The sequence below is a fragment of the Chrysochloris asiatica genome, unplaced genomic scaffold (assembly GCF_000296735.1).
Source record: "Chrysochloris asiatica unplaced genomic scaffold, ChrAsi1.0 scaffold00019, whole genome shotgun sequence".
Taxonomy (NCBI): Eukaryota; Metazoa; Chordata; class Mammalia; order Afrosoricida; family Chrysochloridae; genus Chrysochloris; species Chrysochloris asiatica.
This window is the reverse complement of record NW_006408537.1, coordinates 25,634,576-25,653,208: the sequence shown is the minus strand read 5'-3', so window position 1 is coordinate 25,653,208 and position 18,633 is coordinate 25,634,576. Positions and strand designations below refer to the sequence as shown.

General features: G+C 33.6%; 1 protein-coding gene across 1 annotated transcript in view; it reads right to left on the bottom strand.

The window, feature by feature from the left end:
* Nucleotides 1–18,633, bottom strand: part of LOC102835640 (regulating synaptic membrane exocytosis protein 1-like) — a 678,398-nt gene that overhangs the window by 194,708 nt on the left and 465,057 nt on the right. The window contains 8 exon segments of the mRNA XM_006835784.1: nucleotides 5,543–5,641; nucleotides 6,097–6,151; nucleotides 6,154–6,201; nucleotides 6,512–6,588; nucleotides 10,385–10,447; nucleotides 12,076–12,201; nucleotides 13,030–13,186; nucleotides 17,230–17,301. Coding sequence (XP_006835847.1) covers nucleotides 5,543–5,641; nucleotides 6,097–6,151; nucleotides 6,154–6,201; nucleotides 6,512–6,588; nucleotides 10,385–10,447; nucleotides 12,076–12,201; nucleotides 13,030–13,186; nucleotides 17,230–17,301 — 697 coding nt within the window.

Below are 18,633 nucleotides of genomic sequence, written 5' to 3'. Positions count from 1 at the left end.
AGAAAGATGAGGCTTTCTGCTCCCATAAAGATTTACAGCCTCGGAAACCCTGTACAGGGTCGCTATGAGTCAGAACTGACTCCATGGCACATAACCACCCACCACCAGCTATCCCCCATGATGTGATCTGATGCTACACCAGTAAAAGGATTAGGGTGGGACTGTTGTTGCTAAGTGTTCGGCCTCATAGCAACCCTGTACAGCTGCCAAGTTTATGATTCACAGTCCAGTGCTTATCGTATGGAGCCACTGTATTCTCAAGGGAGCATACAGGTGAAGGAATAGGAAAACTGAGCATGAAGCTAAAGAAAAACTTACAGGCTTGGGGTAGGTGAGGAAGAGAAGCTGCACAGAGACTGTGTCAAAGCAGAGGCAATCTGTAGACAGTAATTTAATGATGATTGGTTCAAATGATAGTTGTTATTGTGAAATGTTGCAACATTGTTGTTGTTGTTAAGTGCCGTCGAGTCGGTTCCGACCCATAGCAACCCTGTACAGGGTTTCCGAGGGTGTAAATCTTTACGGGAGTAGAAAGCCTCATCTTTCTCCCGCGGAGCAGCTGGTAGTTTCGAACCGCTGACCTTAAGATTTGCAGCCCGATTCGTAACCACTACGCTACCAGAGCTTCAATGTTGCAACATACTGCCGTATAAGTAGGGAACCTATCACTAGTTGCTCCTCGGAAACCCTATACAGGGTCGCTATGGGTCCGAAATGACTCAACGACACTTAACAACAACATTAATACTGGACTGAGAACCACATAGTCAGGAGTTCAAACCCATGAGCTGCTCCTTGGAAACCTTCTACAGGGTCACTATGAGTCAGGACCAACTCTATAGGAGGATTTAACTACAACAACAACAATATAACCCATAGGATAATTTTGGCATAGTGGTACGGCACTGGAAAGCAATAGAAGTCAGACTGGCAGAAAGCTAAGACCCTACTTTGCTGTTGTTGTTAAGTGTCCCCAAGTTGACTGTAACTCAGAGATCCTGTATAGGGTTACTGAAGAGTAGCTGATCGGTTTAAAGTGCCTAATTTACTGTGAACAGTCCAGAGTTTATCGAACAGCACCACACCAAAACTCCTATTATACTAAAGGATAAACAATGGAGACCAGTAGTCTAGACTAACCTTTTAGGAGGCGTCTGTTAAGACTATGAATGCTATGAAAGGTCAAGGAAAAAGACAAAAAATCTAAGAAAAGTAACTATTCCTCATGGGTTCTAAAAGTTGTGTCACCAAATATTTAAGTCACAATTTCTTTCAAAGCATGGGAAGGGAAGGTTTAATAGGCCTTTAACGTTCTCTCTCCTTCCCTAGCAGGGAAGTCAGGAATGAGTGACCTCACACAGGCATATTAACAATGACCTTGACCAGGTCTCCTTGTTAACATGCAGTCGTTTGCTACTGTACTGAAAAGATGAAAGAGTCCTAACTTGTAAATGTGTTTGGTAAACTATAACTAACCTTTCTAGGTAGTCTGCTGCGGATTCGACTGAGATTTATTGATTTATGGGGCATCACTGGTTTGGGGAATGGACAATCTGTAAGCAGGTTTTTCTCTTTGTGTAATCAACAATGTGAAATGAAGGAGCTCCAAAATGGAAACTGCTTCCTTTGCCAAACTGTTATCACATGCATTGCCCTAAATATAGCTTTTAACCTAGGCCAAATCATTTTAATAAGGAAGAAAAGATGGATAAAATAGTTTCAGGCTCCTTTAGGAATGAATACCTTCATCTGTGCCTGGTCTTTCCTCTAGCTTCTGAAATGTTAGTAAAGTTTGTTGTTGGATATTGAGACTGCTTTGACAATTTCACCCATTGTATAGGATTTCCGAGGCTGTAAATCTTCACAGGAGCAGAAAGCCTCATCTTTCTCCCGCAGAATGACTGGTAGTTTCTAACTGCTGACCTTGAGGTTATAACGCAGCCCAAGTAGTAACCACTACACGCTACCAGAGCTCCTTAACACATAACCTAATTTGTTCTAAAACTTAAAGAGGAGACTTAGAAAACAGGGTTAAGTTGGCAAAATAGCATATAAATGTCGGTTAAAATGACTTACAATCAGCAAAGTGTTTAACCTTCGTAGTTCACAAGGACATGGAAATACGTTACTGTCTTCTTGTTACTGTTGCTGTTAAGTGCAATTGAATTGGTTCTGACTCAGCAACCTGCATAGGGTTTCTGAAGAGCAGCTAGTGGGTTTGCCCGGCCGACCTTAGGGTTCTCAGTCCAATGCTGATCCTACAGCGTCACACCAGAAGTCCTGTTACTAACTTAAGACTGTGTAATTATGTTTTATTTTATCTAATATTTTATCTACTGTTATAGCTTTATAGTTAACTAGATAAATTAAGTAGTCTTAAAAAAATACTGAGTCTCCTTCTCCCTGTTGGTGGTAGTTGTGTGCTGTTAAATCAGTTGAGACTCACAGTGACCTTGTATAGGGGTAAAGAAGCTGGAAATATTTATGGGAGTAGAAAGCCTCATCTTTCTCCCTTGGACTATTGACCTTGCAGTCAGCAGCCCAATTTGTAATCCACTGTACCACCAGGGTCCCTTCCCTCTTCCCTACCCATTACATATCCTATCTTTGTTGTTGTTGTTAAGTGCTGTTGAGTTGCTTCCAACCCATATCGACCCTGTATAGGGTTTCCAAGCAGTAACTGGTGAGCCTGAACCACCAATCTTATGGTTTAAGCCGACTTCGCAATTCAGTGCATTAATCCACAATGCCACACCAGGAGTCCACATATCCTGTCTGTACATACATTTTCCAAAGAAAATAAAATCACCTCTGTTAATTCTTCTGCTTTGAAGCTGCTTATAGGTATGTGCAAAATAAAGGTTCTGGGGCTCCTATACTTCAGAGTCCTAGTGTGGTGCTGTAGGATAAGCACTGGATTACTAACCACAAGGTCAACGGTTCAAACCACCAGCTGTTCCTTGGAAACCCTATACAGAGTCACAACCTACTCAACGGCACTTAATAACAACAACATCTTTCAAAACATCATATCTACTACTTGTATATTTTTTGTAATGAAAACTTACCTCACTCTATCTCCTTGGGAATAAAGTGACCCCAATAAATCTTTGCAATACCAATCTCTATCCCCTTTGATTTCTTTAATGAATATAAAAAGTGAATAAAGATTTTAAATCTATTTTTGATTCTATCAAAGGCAATTCACACTCAAAATTAATGCTGACCTGTGTGATAATTGTGGTCTGGTTGAATTATTATCTAAGAGATTAAATTCACAAATACTTAAGTTTAAATCCACAAACACATCTGTATGGTTTTGGTGTCACAAGAGAACATACACTGATAGGCTTCACCATAAGAAAAGACATGTGTTGTCCAATACAGTAGCCACAAACTACATGTGGTTACTGAACACTCAAATATGGAAAGTGAAAGACTTAGTATGGAAAAAAATGCAAAATATTCCATTAGCAATTTTCAGGATTATATGTCAAAATGACAGTGCCACACCAGGACTCAGCAAAAAATGTTAAATATAATTACCATATGACCCAGCAATTCCACTCCTAAGAATGTTGTTGTTGTTGTTAAGTGCTGCTGAGTCATTTCCAACCCATAGCGACCCTCTACAGGGTTTCCGAGGAGTGGTTGGTGAACCTGAACTGCCAATTACAACTGACCTTGTGGTCTAGCACATTCGCTCGCAGATTTTATCCTTTTGAATATGAATAGTAAAAACTTTAAAATAATATCCGTGGCTCACATTATATTTCTATTAGACAATACTGACAGATATTAAAAATAATAGGTTACACATATTAAAAAAATTCCACTAACTTCTACATTTCGATCCTTGTTTTAAAACTAACTGAAACATACAAGAAGGACTTCAAAAAGTTTGTGGAATGATTTCCATCTTCTAATTCCAATTTTTCCACAACTTTTTGAAGTCCCCTCATATAAATAAGTTATAATAACTAAAGAAAAATTTACTTGCTTCTTTTAAATTAAATTTTTTTTGGTATAATAGAGTATTGGGTTGCTAAACACAAGGTTGGTGGCTCAAACCTACCAGCTGCTCCTTGGAAGAAATAATGAGATAGTTGTTCCAGTAAAGATTTACAACTTGAAAAACTTGTACAGGGTCACTATGAGTCACAATAGACTCAATGGCAGTGGGTTTTTGGTTTTGGTATAGTCATTTTAGCTAAAATCTTTTCTATTATATAGGTGGTGGTGGTGGCTGTGTGCCATGGAGTCTGTTCCGACTCATACCGACCCTGCACAGGGTTTCCGAGGCTATAAATCTTTACAGGTAGTGTAAAGGGATGTAAAATATATTTTAAGATTTCAAATTTGTCTGCTACAAACTTTACAAATATAAAATAATAAAACATTTAAAGGTAGACTTTTAGTAGAATCTTATCAAGATATTTAAAAATAGGTTCATACACCAGCCTCTATTATTCAATTCCAGCTGCTCCTCAGAAACCTTACACAAGGTTGCTGTGAGTCAGAACAGACTTCACAGCACTTAACCACAACAATTATTCAATTCAATTCCAGAAGTAAAACATCTCGCAAATAAACAAATAGTACCAGACTAGAAAGATTGCTAGAGGAAAGCTTTAAGCAGACTCTGAAGAAGTCAGTTATATTTTTCTTCAGTATCTATAAAGAGCTAGTTTGCAAATTTCCTCTGAATAACTTCTAATTAAGAAGAAACAAAAATTATACCAAGACTATAAATTACAACCAAGTTTACTGGAATAGAACATTCCATCATAACGGAAAAATCAGCAACTCACAATTAGATGAGAGTATAACATATAATCACTGAATGCACTTGAAGTAAAATCAGAAATATTTATTAGTCAATTCAAAATTTTAAGCAAAACTGTGTGTGTGTAAACAAATATATTATGTGTATTTATTTTTATACAGCACCAGGAAATATATGATGAACATTCTATTTTTTTGGTGTCAAAATAGAATTTAATGTAAAAACCTAATAACTTTATATGTGTCAAAACCATGCTGGTTAAAAAAAAACAAAAACAAATGTATAAAATAAGCATTCTATTTAAACATAATTCCTATGCTGAGCTTATGAAAGATTCTTGTTAAGCCTACAAATACTATTTATCAGTGTAACTCATAGAGAAGTTATTTTCCCCTTAAAATAAGGTAACTCACTGGACCTGTAACATTATCAGCATACTGAAGGCTTTCTAATAAATAAAACTATTGAACAGCAACAAAAGGAGAAAAGCAGCAGCCAGAAGCAGTTACAAATTATATCACATCATTTGCAACATACAGAGAAATATGTGTATGTGTACCCATGAACTTTTCCACATACTCATATCTCTACACAGACATGTATAAGAGATGGGGAGTGTAGACAGTTCGGGAAGTGAACATGAATGAGTTAACTTATGAAAGAGTCACATGGAACAAAACAAAGTGATTGGAGAAAAAAAAAAAAAAACCACACTAGTACAAATGATAAGAAATTAAGAAAGTCTTTATTTTATACCTTTCTCGTTCTGGTGAATGCAAACTAGTATCTGGTCTCAAGCAGTTGGTACTAGCACTCCTAGCCCTGTCAAGGGAGGGCTGCAGTTCACTAGTGCCAGTGCATTGCATCCAGTGGTAGAAGAGAAAGACAAAGAAAACAAAGAAAGGAAGACCATGTTAGAGAGTAAAGCAGAAAATAATGTCCCATTTACATAAAATGTAGAATCACTGTGATTCAGTTCATAAGGGTGTGAGAGAGCTGACAGAATGGCAGTGAAAATTTTGTTTAGAAAATGAAACTAAACAAAGATTATGCTTGAATTGCTTTGCATAATTTTTTTTAAGAGTCTCAGGCTGAAAAATGATACTAAATCACACCTACTTATGAAAAATCTGGGTACAGAAAGCACTAAAACAAAATGCCTAAAACTTCATTACTGAGAACAGATGCCACACCAAAACAAAATGAAGGACACCAGAAGAGAAATAAACATTACCACTAACTGCTTTGGTTCACATTAGACAAGGGAAGTGGGAGTCAGCAGCACTTCCATCAGTTCTCAGCGAGCTAATATTGCATCAGTAGATCTCAACAGTCTTGACTTAAAGCATTTGTGATGAAGGGCATGTTCTGTCTAGTCACTGATGTGGATTACGTACGTGCAGGCACAATTGAGCATGACAAATTAAAATTATTTACAAAAATAAAATTTTCATAATTAAAATCAAGTAAAACAAACAATACAAGACAAAGAAGACAGCAAGAATTCATGTAATTGAGTAAACAGTGTTTATTTAGGGGCATTCTAGAATTATTAAGTTTTATAATTTAAACTGTCTCTAGATACAATTAATTTAATGTTACTCTGTGTATAACTAATTTCACAGGAAAAGATTATCGTTTTATTACAATGTAAAGTTACTATTTTTAAAGGCAAGGAATTAAGGGGTTGGTTTATAACTGGGACTCACTGTTATGGATTTATCCTGTAAATATCCCAGTGAGAACCATTCTCTAACACAGCCATCTTGGGAGTTAAAGTTTTATAGTGCCTAGCAAGATGTCTGCAACATAATAATATACACAAGCAGGAGACAGAAAAATATATGTAAAACTAATTTTGTTAAGATATGAAGAATTGAAAGGTCTGTAAGACTACAGACAGAAATGTTTCTTTTTTATGTGTATGTGTGTGTGCATTTCTTTTTGCTCAAAACTACCACATAATTATTTGAAGGAAGGATTAGGATTATAAAAACATGAAATTATAGATATATAGCTTCATGGTTAAGATATATTCAAAATTATAATTTAATTATCTCAATTATAAAAAATATTTCCTAACTCAACTCTACTAATCACTTTGAACCAATATTTAAATTTACTAGTCTGTCTGCTTCTTGGGAAAGTAAACAACCCAAAGCTAAAAGTACTAATCAAATACTTTGTTATTTGAGTGTTATATTATGTCTAAAAGAGTTAATGTCATCAGCAAAGAGTTGACCTGCACTATAAGGATGTGCTATTGAAGATAGTATTGGATTACAGTAAAAAAAGAAAAGAACACAAGGTCAAAAAGTATCCACAAAGAAGTAAATACTTTGTAGTGATCGACTTCCAGATCCAAATTTGACCTTCGGTAAAATTTACCACAGGGTGAGATGTTCATTGGATGCAAAGCAGAATTTGAATTTTTGAATTGGCAATAACAAGGCACAAATTTACCTGATTTGTTTAAAATCTCTGAGGGCTTCATGGAATCTCCATATTAACAAGGGCACACTAGGCCAAGACAATTAGTTACCATTATTATTATTTTAAATAATTTAACATTATTCCTTGCTGATCAAGAAAATCCATTATTCATTTCAGTTTCCATTAAATCATATTCAGCGTTCATTAAAGTATAAGTGAAGGAATAGATGTTTGCTAAGGACATACTAAATATCAAACATTCCACTGGCTTTTTCATGTTAATATTAATAGCCAAATCAAACTAAATTCCTTAAAGCTTCTATTTAAAATGTATTAAAGTATCATTTTGCAGCACACTTGAGGATAAACTTTACAGAAGCAAGGATTCAGCTAGCTTTAGAGATTAAAGTCTTCTTTTCTACTTCTAACTTTAAACAAATAGCTTTAGTTACAAGCTATTATACGACTTTTCTAAGCAGTTGTCTCAAAGTGATTTTTTTCAGGAATTCTCTAAGAGGGGTTAGCACAGAAGGGAACAAAGCATGGAGTTTATAGTCTAAAGGTCTAATTTCATACCTCTCCCTGGCTTGAACCTGGCTAATTCAGTTCCAGTCTCTAACTCTGTTTCTCTATATACATAGTGGGGGAAATAATTACAGAGTTGTTGTGAGAATCAAATGGAATAACACGTTTGAAGTACCTGAGATATAGTGGGGCATCTATAGTATTTTATTCACAGCACCATTGTCTCAGAACATATTTTATGAAAATAGGCTTGGTGTTTGAATAATTTGGTGGAAAATAAGATTAAACAAAATGAGACTAAATTTTTTTTGCATAATTTTAATGTGCTGTGCAATGTACGTCTCCAAGGACGGGGTTTAATATGCAGTGTTCCCAAAGTCTATTTGACTCACAGACACTTAATGGAGTATATTTCAGGACCATTCCTCAGGACATATATTTGGAAGTACTAATTTAGTGCACAATATCAAATAGATTATGAATTCTTACCCTATTGCTTATCAAATTAAACTTTTTCAATGTTTTTACTGATCTGTAAGTGAGAATAATATTCATATGATATAATTACTGTCAAGAAACTGAGATAAAGTATATTCAATATTTAACACTGTGCTTGGTACTCAATAAATGCTATTTTCCTCATGTTTTCTAGAGAAAGTAGTACTCCCAGATTTTATTTTAAAAAGTCCTAAGTGAATATGATATGATTCATTTTGAGAGCTTTAATTAAGATTTCACCCATATGTGGTTATACTACAAATACACTTCTGTAATTTATATTAAATCAAAGTTACATTATTGATGCAGTCATGAAAAGCTGTGATTATTTATATATACATATGCTAGTATCTATTTTTATTTAGGTGTAAATTAAACACCTTTAAAAACACACGAGTACAAACATGGCAGTGTAACCTGGCTATGCTTATATGGCTCATGCTATTGTAGTAATATCTGTAACAGAGTGTGATCTGCCTTCACAGAGTTATTATCTGTTTTTAAAATGTATGCATATACAAATGATTATTCAACTAAATCAGGAAATGTAAAGTCAATAAATTGGTCATATCTTTTTTAAAAAATGAAGAGAAATGGAGTTTAGAATTATTAATAGAGCATCAATCTTAAAGATATGATTATACAATATGAGGCAACTATATCATACATTGCATTTCCTGATATTTCACCTATAGAGATACCAAAAAAGAGGGAGGACATCTGTAGCTATTTTATTTAATTAGACTACTGATGTGAGTATGTTAGAAACACCCACGTACTCAGTGCCAGGCATACACAATCAAGTGCCTAACATAAAGGACTTTTGTCACTGTTGGTTGGTTATAAGTTATTGTCACTTTAACAGGCTTATGAAAAAACTTTCTGAATTTTAAACAAATTATTCCTATTGGCAAATTATTTGTTGGGATGAACAAATAATAAGCTTGGATAGTTTATTATTACAAAGGATTCAAGCTTTCACAATAGCTATGATTTTATGTCATTTTTCTGGTTGGCAAGCAGAACTAGTATTACCTCAGTTTTTCCTGTAGCACCCAAAGTAAACATTAGTTAGCAATACGACAAATTTATATTTATACATATTTTAAGAATTCTTATTATCCCAATCATATTTATACTATTGAACATTATTCTACATAGATAAACTGAATCTTATATCTGTTCTTACATCACAGGTCTTCAGTTACATATAGCTCTTTCCTTCTGACTTGTTATTTGTCCATTTTTTAATAAAGAATTTGTCTAAATGAATTACTACTTCTTGATTTTCTGTTTACTACAAATTACCAATAGATATCTATTAACTGTATTTATGAATAATCTGTAAGAGGTTTTATTTTGAATATGAAATTCAAGATGAAATGAGACTAAAAATTGGCATCAGGTTCTAAGCTCCAATTTAGAGTCACCCAATCCTATGGCTGCTCCTTGGAAACCCTACACAGGGTTGCTATGGGTCGGAATTGACTAGACGGCACTCAACAACAACAATCCTTATTACATGCCTTTATGGGAATGATTGCATTGTAGAATTTCTGAATTCAGAGAGGGCCCAGGGAAGGAATTTTAGATGTTAACAGGCCAAACACCTTCACTCTTTATCAAGAAGGGAGATGAATAAAGCTTAGCCATTAAAAATGAACTGATAAAGATTTCACTGAAAGCCAATAGAATATAAATTAACAGTAGATTTTAAAAGGAAATCAAAAGAACAACAAAACAAGTTAAAACAGAACAAAATTGCAATCATAAAAACGATTACATTGCCATGCACAGAAGATCAGAGTTTTTGTGACTAGACAGATGTGTGTGATGGGCATGGGGGAATGCCTGAAGACTCTGCTAAGAATTTCATTTGTAGAAATTGGGCCTGTTCCAAAGAGCCTTTTTAGTCTGGATTTTTTAATATACAGATAGCAAAGCCGGCTGCCTGGAGCAGAACTGATATATATTTGGGCCCTTTCCCATGACCTCCATATAAAATGAAAAGAATTTCAAAAACTTGGGAGATATATTTTACCTTATTTGTATATCAATACGAGTAAAGGAGAGACGGAAGAATAGTAGAATGGAAAGTGAGTCATCACAGAACAGTCACCGTCACCAAATCCCTGTATTTACCTGGTAGTATGTAGGCATTCTGCACTTCGTCCTCGTTTTGCTCTGGGCAGCATAAGAAGCTCACTGCACAGACAGGATGGATGGTGAGTGAAACAGATATAAAGTATGAGGCATTAAATGACATGGATTATGCCAGTGGTATGCCAATGAAAACATAAAAGGGAAGAAACCAGATTGTATGCACTAGCATATTTGCTTGAGAGAGTAAACAAAAATAAACATGACAGTATTTTAAAAACTTAAACAATAAAGTACAAACATTATGGTAGAAGTCCTAGCTGTTTCTCATTTGCTGCAGTATTTAAACGTTATTTTCTAGACTATCAAAATAAACAAACAAACAAAATCAAACAAAAAACACTAAAAAGAAATCTTCCCTAAGTAACATAGGGAAATCTACTTCTAGATATTGGGATATTTTAACGACTTTGAAAAGGCTTATAAATATGGCCTTTTCTGATACAAATGAGAACCCTAACATTTTGATCTCTTTTTAGTAACTTAAGTGTGATAGTTTTCTTTGCTTTTATAGCACGTGAAAATGCAATGTCAGACTATTATTTTTTATAACCAATTCAGACTTTTATAATTGATCAGGATAATTTAATTTAAAAATTAATACTTTTTCTACACTGAAGTTTATTTCACAATATTGGATACTCTGACCAAGAAGGCCTTTGCTTTCCCTCCTCACCTGAATTCATGGAACCCCCAAAAAAGTTGACAAGTGCCCCTCACTCAAGTGAAGGTGAATCATCTGAAGACTGTTCTGATTCAGAGAGCTTCCCCATGGCAGTACACACTATGACTCCACTTTTTTTGGAAGTCATGGCACCACTTCCCACAGTTGGGTGATAATTGGGGAAGTAAGAACCTTTTACTCTGTTCTTGACTACATGGCATCACAAGAATCATTCAATTTCATTATCACTTCTTTACTCATCACTGAAAGTTTTACCATGTCTAAAAATGAGCAGACTACTCAACAAAATGGGTCTCATAAAATCTACAATAGGATCCTGAGCTCATGATGAAGCATATTGTATGAGCATGTGGTTATTCTGAGAAGACAGTCTGCAGACATGTAGAACAATTGAGTCACAGAACAGACTAATTAGAGATTATGTTCACAAAATATTTATTCATAATCCTATGCAGAACTAAACTTAAATACATATCTATCCCTAGGTTTTGTACTTCATAGACATTTCATGTAAATACTTTATTGAAAAAGAAGTATATAACAAAAACATTATTGCCAAAGTTTTCAAATTAACTCTGCAATAGTAACTGTTTTTCAGATAACTTATATCCAAAACTACATGGATAGCTACCATAAATAACATTCCAAACATTGCAGCCTGCAAAAGATAAAATTTTTGAAAATTGATGATGTAAGCTCCGTTTTCTATAATATAAATCAGCATTTAAGTAAATGAAAAGTTATACATTTTAAACTATTCATAAATTTTGTTTGTAAAATAAAGCATAAATATGACAATGCAATGCTAGCCAACTATTCCCTAGTATTGCATTTATATTAGAATATCTTAACAGTTATTCCTTGAGAATAGATCCATTTTGAGCGACGACATACTTTTACTCTCTATTGTACTATGCCCAAGATATCTGCCATAAATTAAAGCAGAGCAAAAGAAAATTAATGTTGAGATCATGGTTTGGACAAATACCTGTCTTGTTCTGATAAATACTGACTATCCACATCTCTGGATCTGTGATCAACTGGACTTTGGGAGGCATCATGGTGTCTGGTTGGAGAACGTGACCTTCTTGTTGGATGAATTTCATCTAAACTCCTTAAAAGATACAAAAATTTATATATGTCAAAGTGTACCATTTTCCCAATAAAGGGTTGAAAGACTAAGCAAAAAGAATTGACAACAATCAAATTGGCAAGCAGTGATAGAGCTTAAAAAGTGTTAGCATCATGACCAAAATCCTATTTTATCAGTAAGTTAAGGGTTATTTCCTGGAGTATTTTGTCTATGCTTCATCTCCCCAACTTTCTTTTGCTCTTCAATCAAAAAAGGACCACAATCTTCACGTGCATGTGTTGTTAAGTAGCGTAGAGTCGGTTCTGACTCTTAGCCACCCACTATAGGGTTTCGAGGAAACAGTTGGTTTCTTTGAACTGCCAACCTTTGGTTCATAAGTATAGTTAATTAAAATTTCAGAAGTGCATTTCAGGGTAAGATGAACTAAAGCACTAAATTACACATTTTTTCCCAAGCATTTAAATGCTTCAAAAAGACAATCTTTCTGTTTGAAATCTGTAAATTTATGAAAAACATATTCTTCCTCTTAACCTTATCCTCTACCACTTCACACCACAGTTCTGACTCATTAGCATACACTTTCTCCTGAAAGGAAAGAAAAGTAACAACAACAAAAAAATACAACAGAGTTATTTAAAAATTGAGTTTGGAACATAAATATTTTCCACTTTCTGAGAAACTTCTTAACAAAATATTGCATAGGTTGAGTAATAAAATGTATTTTGCCTAGAAATGATTCAGAAAAAAACTGACCGGCCAAACTATTATTTCATTTCAATTAGAGTCTTGTGTATATTTATATCACATTTTCCTTAAAAAGTCAGGAACTGAGTCCATTTCAAAGCCTACCTCTGTAATGGCACATTTGGTAAACGTGAACGCGGCCTTCCCTGATCATCGCCGCGATGAGGAGATACTGAACGTGAGCGATGATGAGTTGTTCTTTGCTGTTCTGGCACAGTTAATGTCGTAGATTTACTTTCTCTAGCACTAGACCTATAACCTACTGGTAAGAGTCCACAAAACAAATTAGTCAATATTCTTATAAAATATAAACATTAATGTGGAGATATAAAATTACATCAAAAGCAGCCATTGATCTATTAAGATAAAATGCCATGCAATTTGTATTATTAGCATTATCATCAAAAGTATTAAGTATATGTACACAGAGTGTAACATATACATGCATAAAAACAGGTTACAGTTTGGTTCAAAGATACCATTATGAATACGAATATGACAGATGATGCTTCAAACATTATGATGAATTGGGATACTACTTTAAATGTAAAAAATGAATGAGTTAGTGATTTTCAACAGAACAGTGAACTATAGTTAGTATACAGGTCAATGCTTAGAAACTTGGTGTCTCTTTAAATGCTATTTGATTTTTTCTTCCAATATAAACTTTAATTTGCAATAAAGAGTAGCAGATCTTCACTATTTAAAAAAAAAAAAGAATTTAAAAACTGCAGATAATACTGCTATTGTCATATATGCACGTAGTGTAGGAGTGAAGATGACTATGGAAATAATGCAGAGAAAATTAGCCCAAGGTATCCTGGTGGGGTGCTGTTGGATAAGCACTGGACTACTAATCACAACATTGGTGGTTAAAACCCACCAGCCACTCCTTAGAACCCCTCTACAGGGTCACTAGGAGTTGGAACCAACTCAATGGTACTTAATAAGAGCAACACAAAGAATATATCATCAAGTTTATCCTGGACACCTGAAACGATTACATAATTACATGAATTATCATCATAATTCAGTTAATCTAGTTAATATAATTACATTAGAAATAAATCCCAACAGCTACTTTTCACTTGAAGTAGAAAGTTTTATATCATTTCTGATCTGATAAAGATAAAACAGTAACTTCAAGCCCAATTTAGAGCAATTAATTTTTTCATAAGAGTCATTGTTTTCTCTTATTAAAAGGAAAATTAAAAATTTTGTGGTTAAAAGTAAACAACTAAGGTGTTATCAGGAAATTAAAGTTCAGTTATGGAAAATCATTTAGAAATAAGCTTTTAGGCTTCTTCTGGGGATATGCAACCAAGACTTCACTAAGCACATTAAGTATATGTAGAACTCACATTCAGATCGAAACAATTATTCTCTTAATATCAGATACTGGTAAACACAGGAGTTCTGGTGTGGCTCTGTGGGCTAATGCATACGATTGCAAAGTCCTTTGAACTGCAAATTTGGTGGTTCAAGCTCACCAGATGCTCCTTGGAAACCTTATATAGTGGTCACTATCGACTCACAGCATTTAACAACAACAACAACAGTCATAGAACCAAATCTGCAATCAAACTTTAAAAGTGTATGTGAATGCATAGTGTATTCATTTATTTTATTATATATTATTAAGTCATTCATTTATTAACTTATCTTTTAATTTAAGCTTATCTAACTTTTGTCCTTATTTTACCAATGCCTCATCTTTCCTTGCATATCTTGTGCATATCTTGTGTATATCTTGTGTATATCCTGTGTATACCTTGCAGCACTTTATTTGTCCCATGTATACAACTTTACTAGCTACAAGTATGTACTTTGGATCAACAAAAACTACATCTGGAAATATAAACAAATTGCATTACTCCCTTTATTAGATTTATGAAGAACCTCTAAAATATCTGACTGGTTATGTACTTTATTAGTTATATTCTATTCAATATTTTTCTCTTATTTTAAATGCTAGATAAAAAGGAGCAGTATTAATGAAATGATCATTTATACACTTCTTTTGTGTGAAAAAGAGATTGTATGTTTCCAAACATCATGAAGTTATTTTGGTGTGGAATGTACGTATTTTTAGAATTCAATATTTTTGGGGAATGTCCAAGTACTAATTCCATCTATATTTGTTCCATAACTTTTACCTTGTCTTCTTACAACTTGTTGTCTATGTAACCTCTCAGAAAAAGAGTCAAAACTCCCCATTTTTGTATTTATTTATTCCATTGCCCTTTTAGTCATTCATTCATTCACTATCCTGTCTCATTAAAAATATGATACTTTAGGTCAATATAATGTGGGAATCACACACAGAAGCATAGTCTATTTAGATGACTTAGTAAAAGCAATATTAAGACTAATTAAGAGCCAAGATTCTTCTCAGGAAGGTTTGATGACTTTTCCTACCAGAAATCATCTGATCTCTATTTGAGTATGCCAATGGATTTAATGTATAAACACTTTTTAATTTCATAAAACTCCAATATGCTATTCAATTTTGCATGTAAAGTTCAGTGGAGAAGGTATTTAAGCATTATAATGCTTTTACAAATAAAAAACAGGTAGTAATATATGAAATGTTATCTACCACGATCAATAATTCAAAACTTACTGATACTATGATATAATACAGTATTACCTAATGGAGATGGACACACATTATTTATTGCTTTAAGACTGTTTGCTATTTTCATATAATGTTTAAATACTAAATTCTCTGAATTCCAGGAAGGAAATAAAATCTGATTTTAGAGAACTCTCCATAAATTTATCCTAGTTTCAATAAAGTTGTGTGTAGCTCTCCAAATTTTCAACTTGGAATTTGATGGAAAACCCATAATTTTTTTCAATTATTGTCCTCAAACTAAATTCATCCTCATCTTTGAAATTACTTTAACCAAGGGTACATACCCCAGCATAGTCTTAAAGAACTGTCTTTAACAATTTAAAAAGTTTAAGTTCTGGTCTTGACTCTATTTTTTCCTTACTTGAATATTTTCTTACCTTTTATTACAATATCAAGGGAATATAACAGGAGTAGTGTTAATAAGGCTTTGCTATTTGATTTTACTCAAACTTTTATGTGAAACAGATTAGAATTGTACAATGTCACAGAAACTTTTCCTAGCTTACACAGTAACAAAAAATGCTAGCTTCAAACAAATGTTAAATCTTTCTAAAGCATTTCCTTATTTTAAAGCATACACATACATTATAGGTAATAATAAGTAGTGAACACATCACAAAACCATTAAAATTATAGCCATGCCACATGCAGTTTGAAACCCTGCCATGCATCTTTCTCAGTATATTCCATGGAGGGCTATGTTACATTCAGAAATGGAGGAAGGAAAAGCATAGAAATACAATATAAAATAAAGAAGCATATAATGTTTATATTTTTTTAAATGGGCCAAAGCCTTTCAAATTACACACTTACTCTTATGCTCAGAGCATTGTGAAGTAATGATTTCTTTAATCTAGGTAGCCATGCTTCTAAGGAAGAACCTGACTAAATGCAATAAGTATGGGATGCTAATTGTTAAATACAGTCATGAATCGCATAACATTAATGATATGTTCTGTGAAATAGGATCTTATGCTGTTTGGATATTGTGAGAACACCATATATACAGGCAGTCCTCAGATTCTGAATGAGTCTCATTTCTAAATCAGATCTGTACATAATCAGGACAGGTGGGTGAGTCAAATATCTGACTTCTTGTTGTTGTATGCTGTCGAGTCAATTCCAACTCATAGTGATCTGTATAGGTTTCCGAGAGTGGCTGGTAGGTCTCAACTGTTGACTTGCAGTTACCCCAGTCCAGTGCTTATCCTACATTACCACGTTTGACTTATATAGTATACAGTGTCTATAGTATATAGTATACAGTGTATCTTTCGATGCATAAAAAGCATTTAAGAAACAATTTCAGATACACTAAAACATCTTTAACATAATAATACAGAAAGAATAAGAATTTGATGTATCTTGCAAAGTAGGTCCTGTTTGTCATTATGAACCATTGTATATACTTCCAAATTTTATGGGACCATGAAACTATATGAGGTTGGATGTTCCCCAAATAGATGTTAAGCGATGCATGACTGTACTAGTTCTTTTAAAACTTTTTTTTTTTTAATATTTCGTAACTCAAGTCACCATGTAATAATTAATACTGGTTTCTCTGTACTACACATTTCTAGTTAAGTATCCTGAAGAAGTCTGGAAGCTGACAGTGAAAACAAGCAAAGAAGCACATTGAAGTCAGGCCATGCTCTTCAGCCACGCACCTGGAGGAACTACTCCAATACCATCATCAACCTCATAATCTGAGATGTCACTATCACTGATTCGCTGAGATCCTGTACAACAGTAAGGCAAACAGATACCTCTGTGTCTGATTTGTTTATAAAATATTATAGAAATAGTCATTTTTTTAAAGAAAATCTAATTACATTACTATTCAATTCTTTCAAACAAAATAATACATAGTAAATACTGAGCTGATATCTTAAGAAATAACTATTCTCCAAAGATAATATTTACTTAGTATGTCTCTGTAATAGCCACGGAAGATATATGGGATCTTTATATAATAAGATTTGATTGAGGTAATTCATTAATTAAAATATAAAAATACTGGAGTATTGCAAAGTATATATACTCATTCCTCACTTATAAATACTGTATAGTTCCAAAGACCAGGTTTTTATGTAAAACCGGGTATTATGCAATAATGGAAGGTGATCACAATAGATCACAAAATGGAGGATGACTACATTATTACACAACTGCCAAATGTCATCATTACGTAATTGCCAAACCACTGAGAATCATGGTCCAACTAAGTTGACACATACTTTAACCATCACAGCCAGCATTACTTTTGCCTCACAACTGGGCATTCAATAATGTCAGATATATACTGTTAAGGTGCAAAAGAGCCAGACAGTATATTTTTTACTATTGTCACTGAAGTGAAATGTATGATAGTGAAATAGTTAATAAGTGAGTAGCAGGTATACATAGTTTTTTACTCAAATATATGCCCTTTTCAGTTCAGGAAGGATGGACTTGAGTGGAAATGTTTAAAGAAACTTTCTTGGCTAGAGCTGAATTGAGTTTATTTTAAATGAAAGAGCAGTAAGGATCTAAATAAATATTTAGGTTTCATTTATAAAATTACCCATCATACTGCATTAAACATTAACTTTGAAGAAATGATTGGTCAAGGAAGCACTAACATGAAACATTCGATCACATTAGAATAACAATTCACCTCAAGATTATCAAAATGAGACTTCTCTGTTTCAGTTTTTTTATTAGAGATTTACTCATAATTCAAAGATCAGTGGATATATACAGAAAAAAGTATAATTTTTTCAGTCACCGAATGAATAACAACAAATGTATTTTCCAGTGCTTTATAAATGGTTATTACCAATGGTAACACTAAAAATACCTAGGAATAATAAAATTATTATTAAGACTTTATATGTGGCAACCCTTCAGTAATTATAAAAATTACTCTTTCAGTCAACCAATTAACAACTCAATCTTGTGCAAAGGATTATAATGAGCAGTTTTTGAACTTTCAGCTCTGGAATAACTCTATTATGTTCTGTATATCATGGCAGATTCTTTATTAGGAAAGTATAGAAAATAATTTTGCCATGTCTCTTTATATAAACATT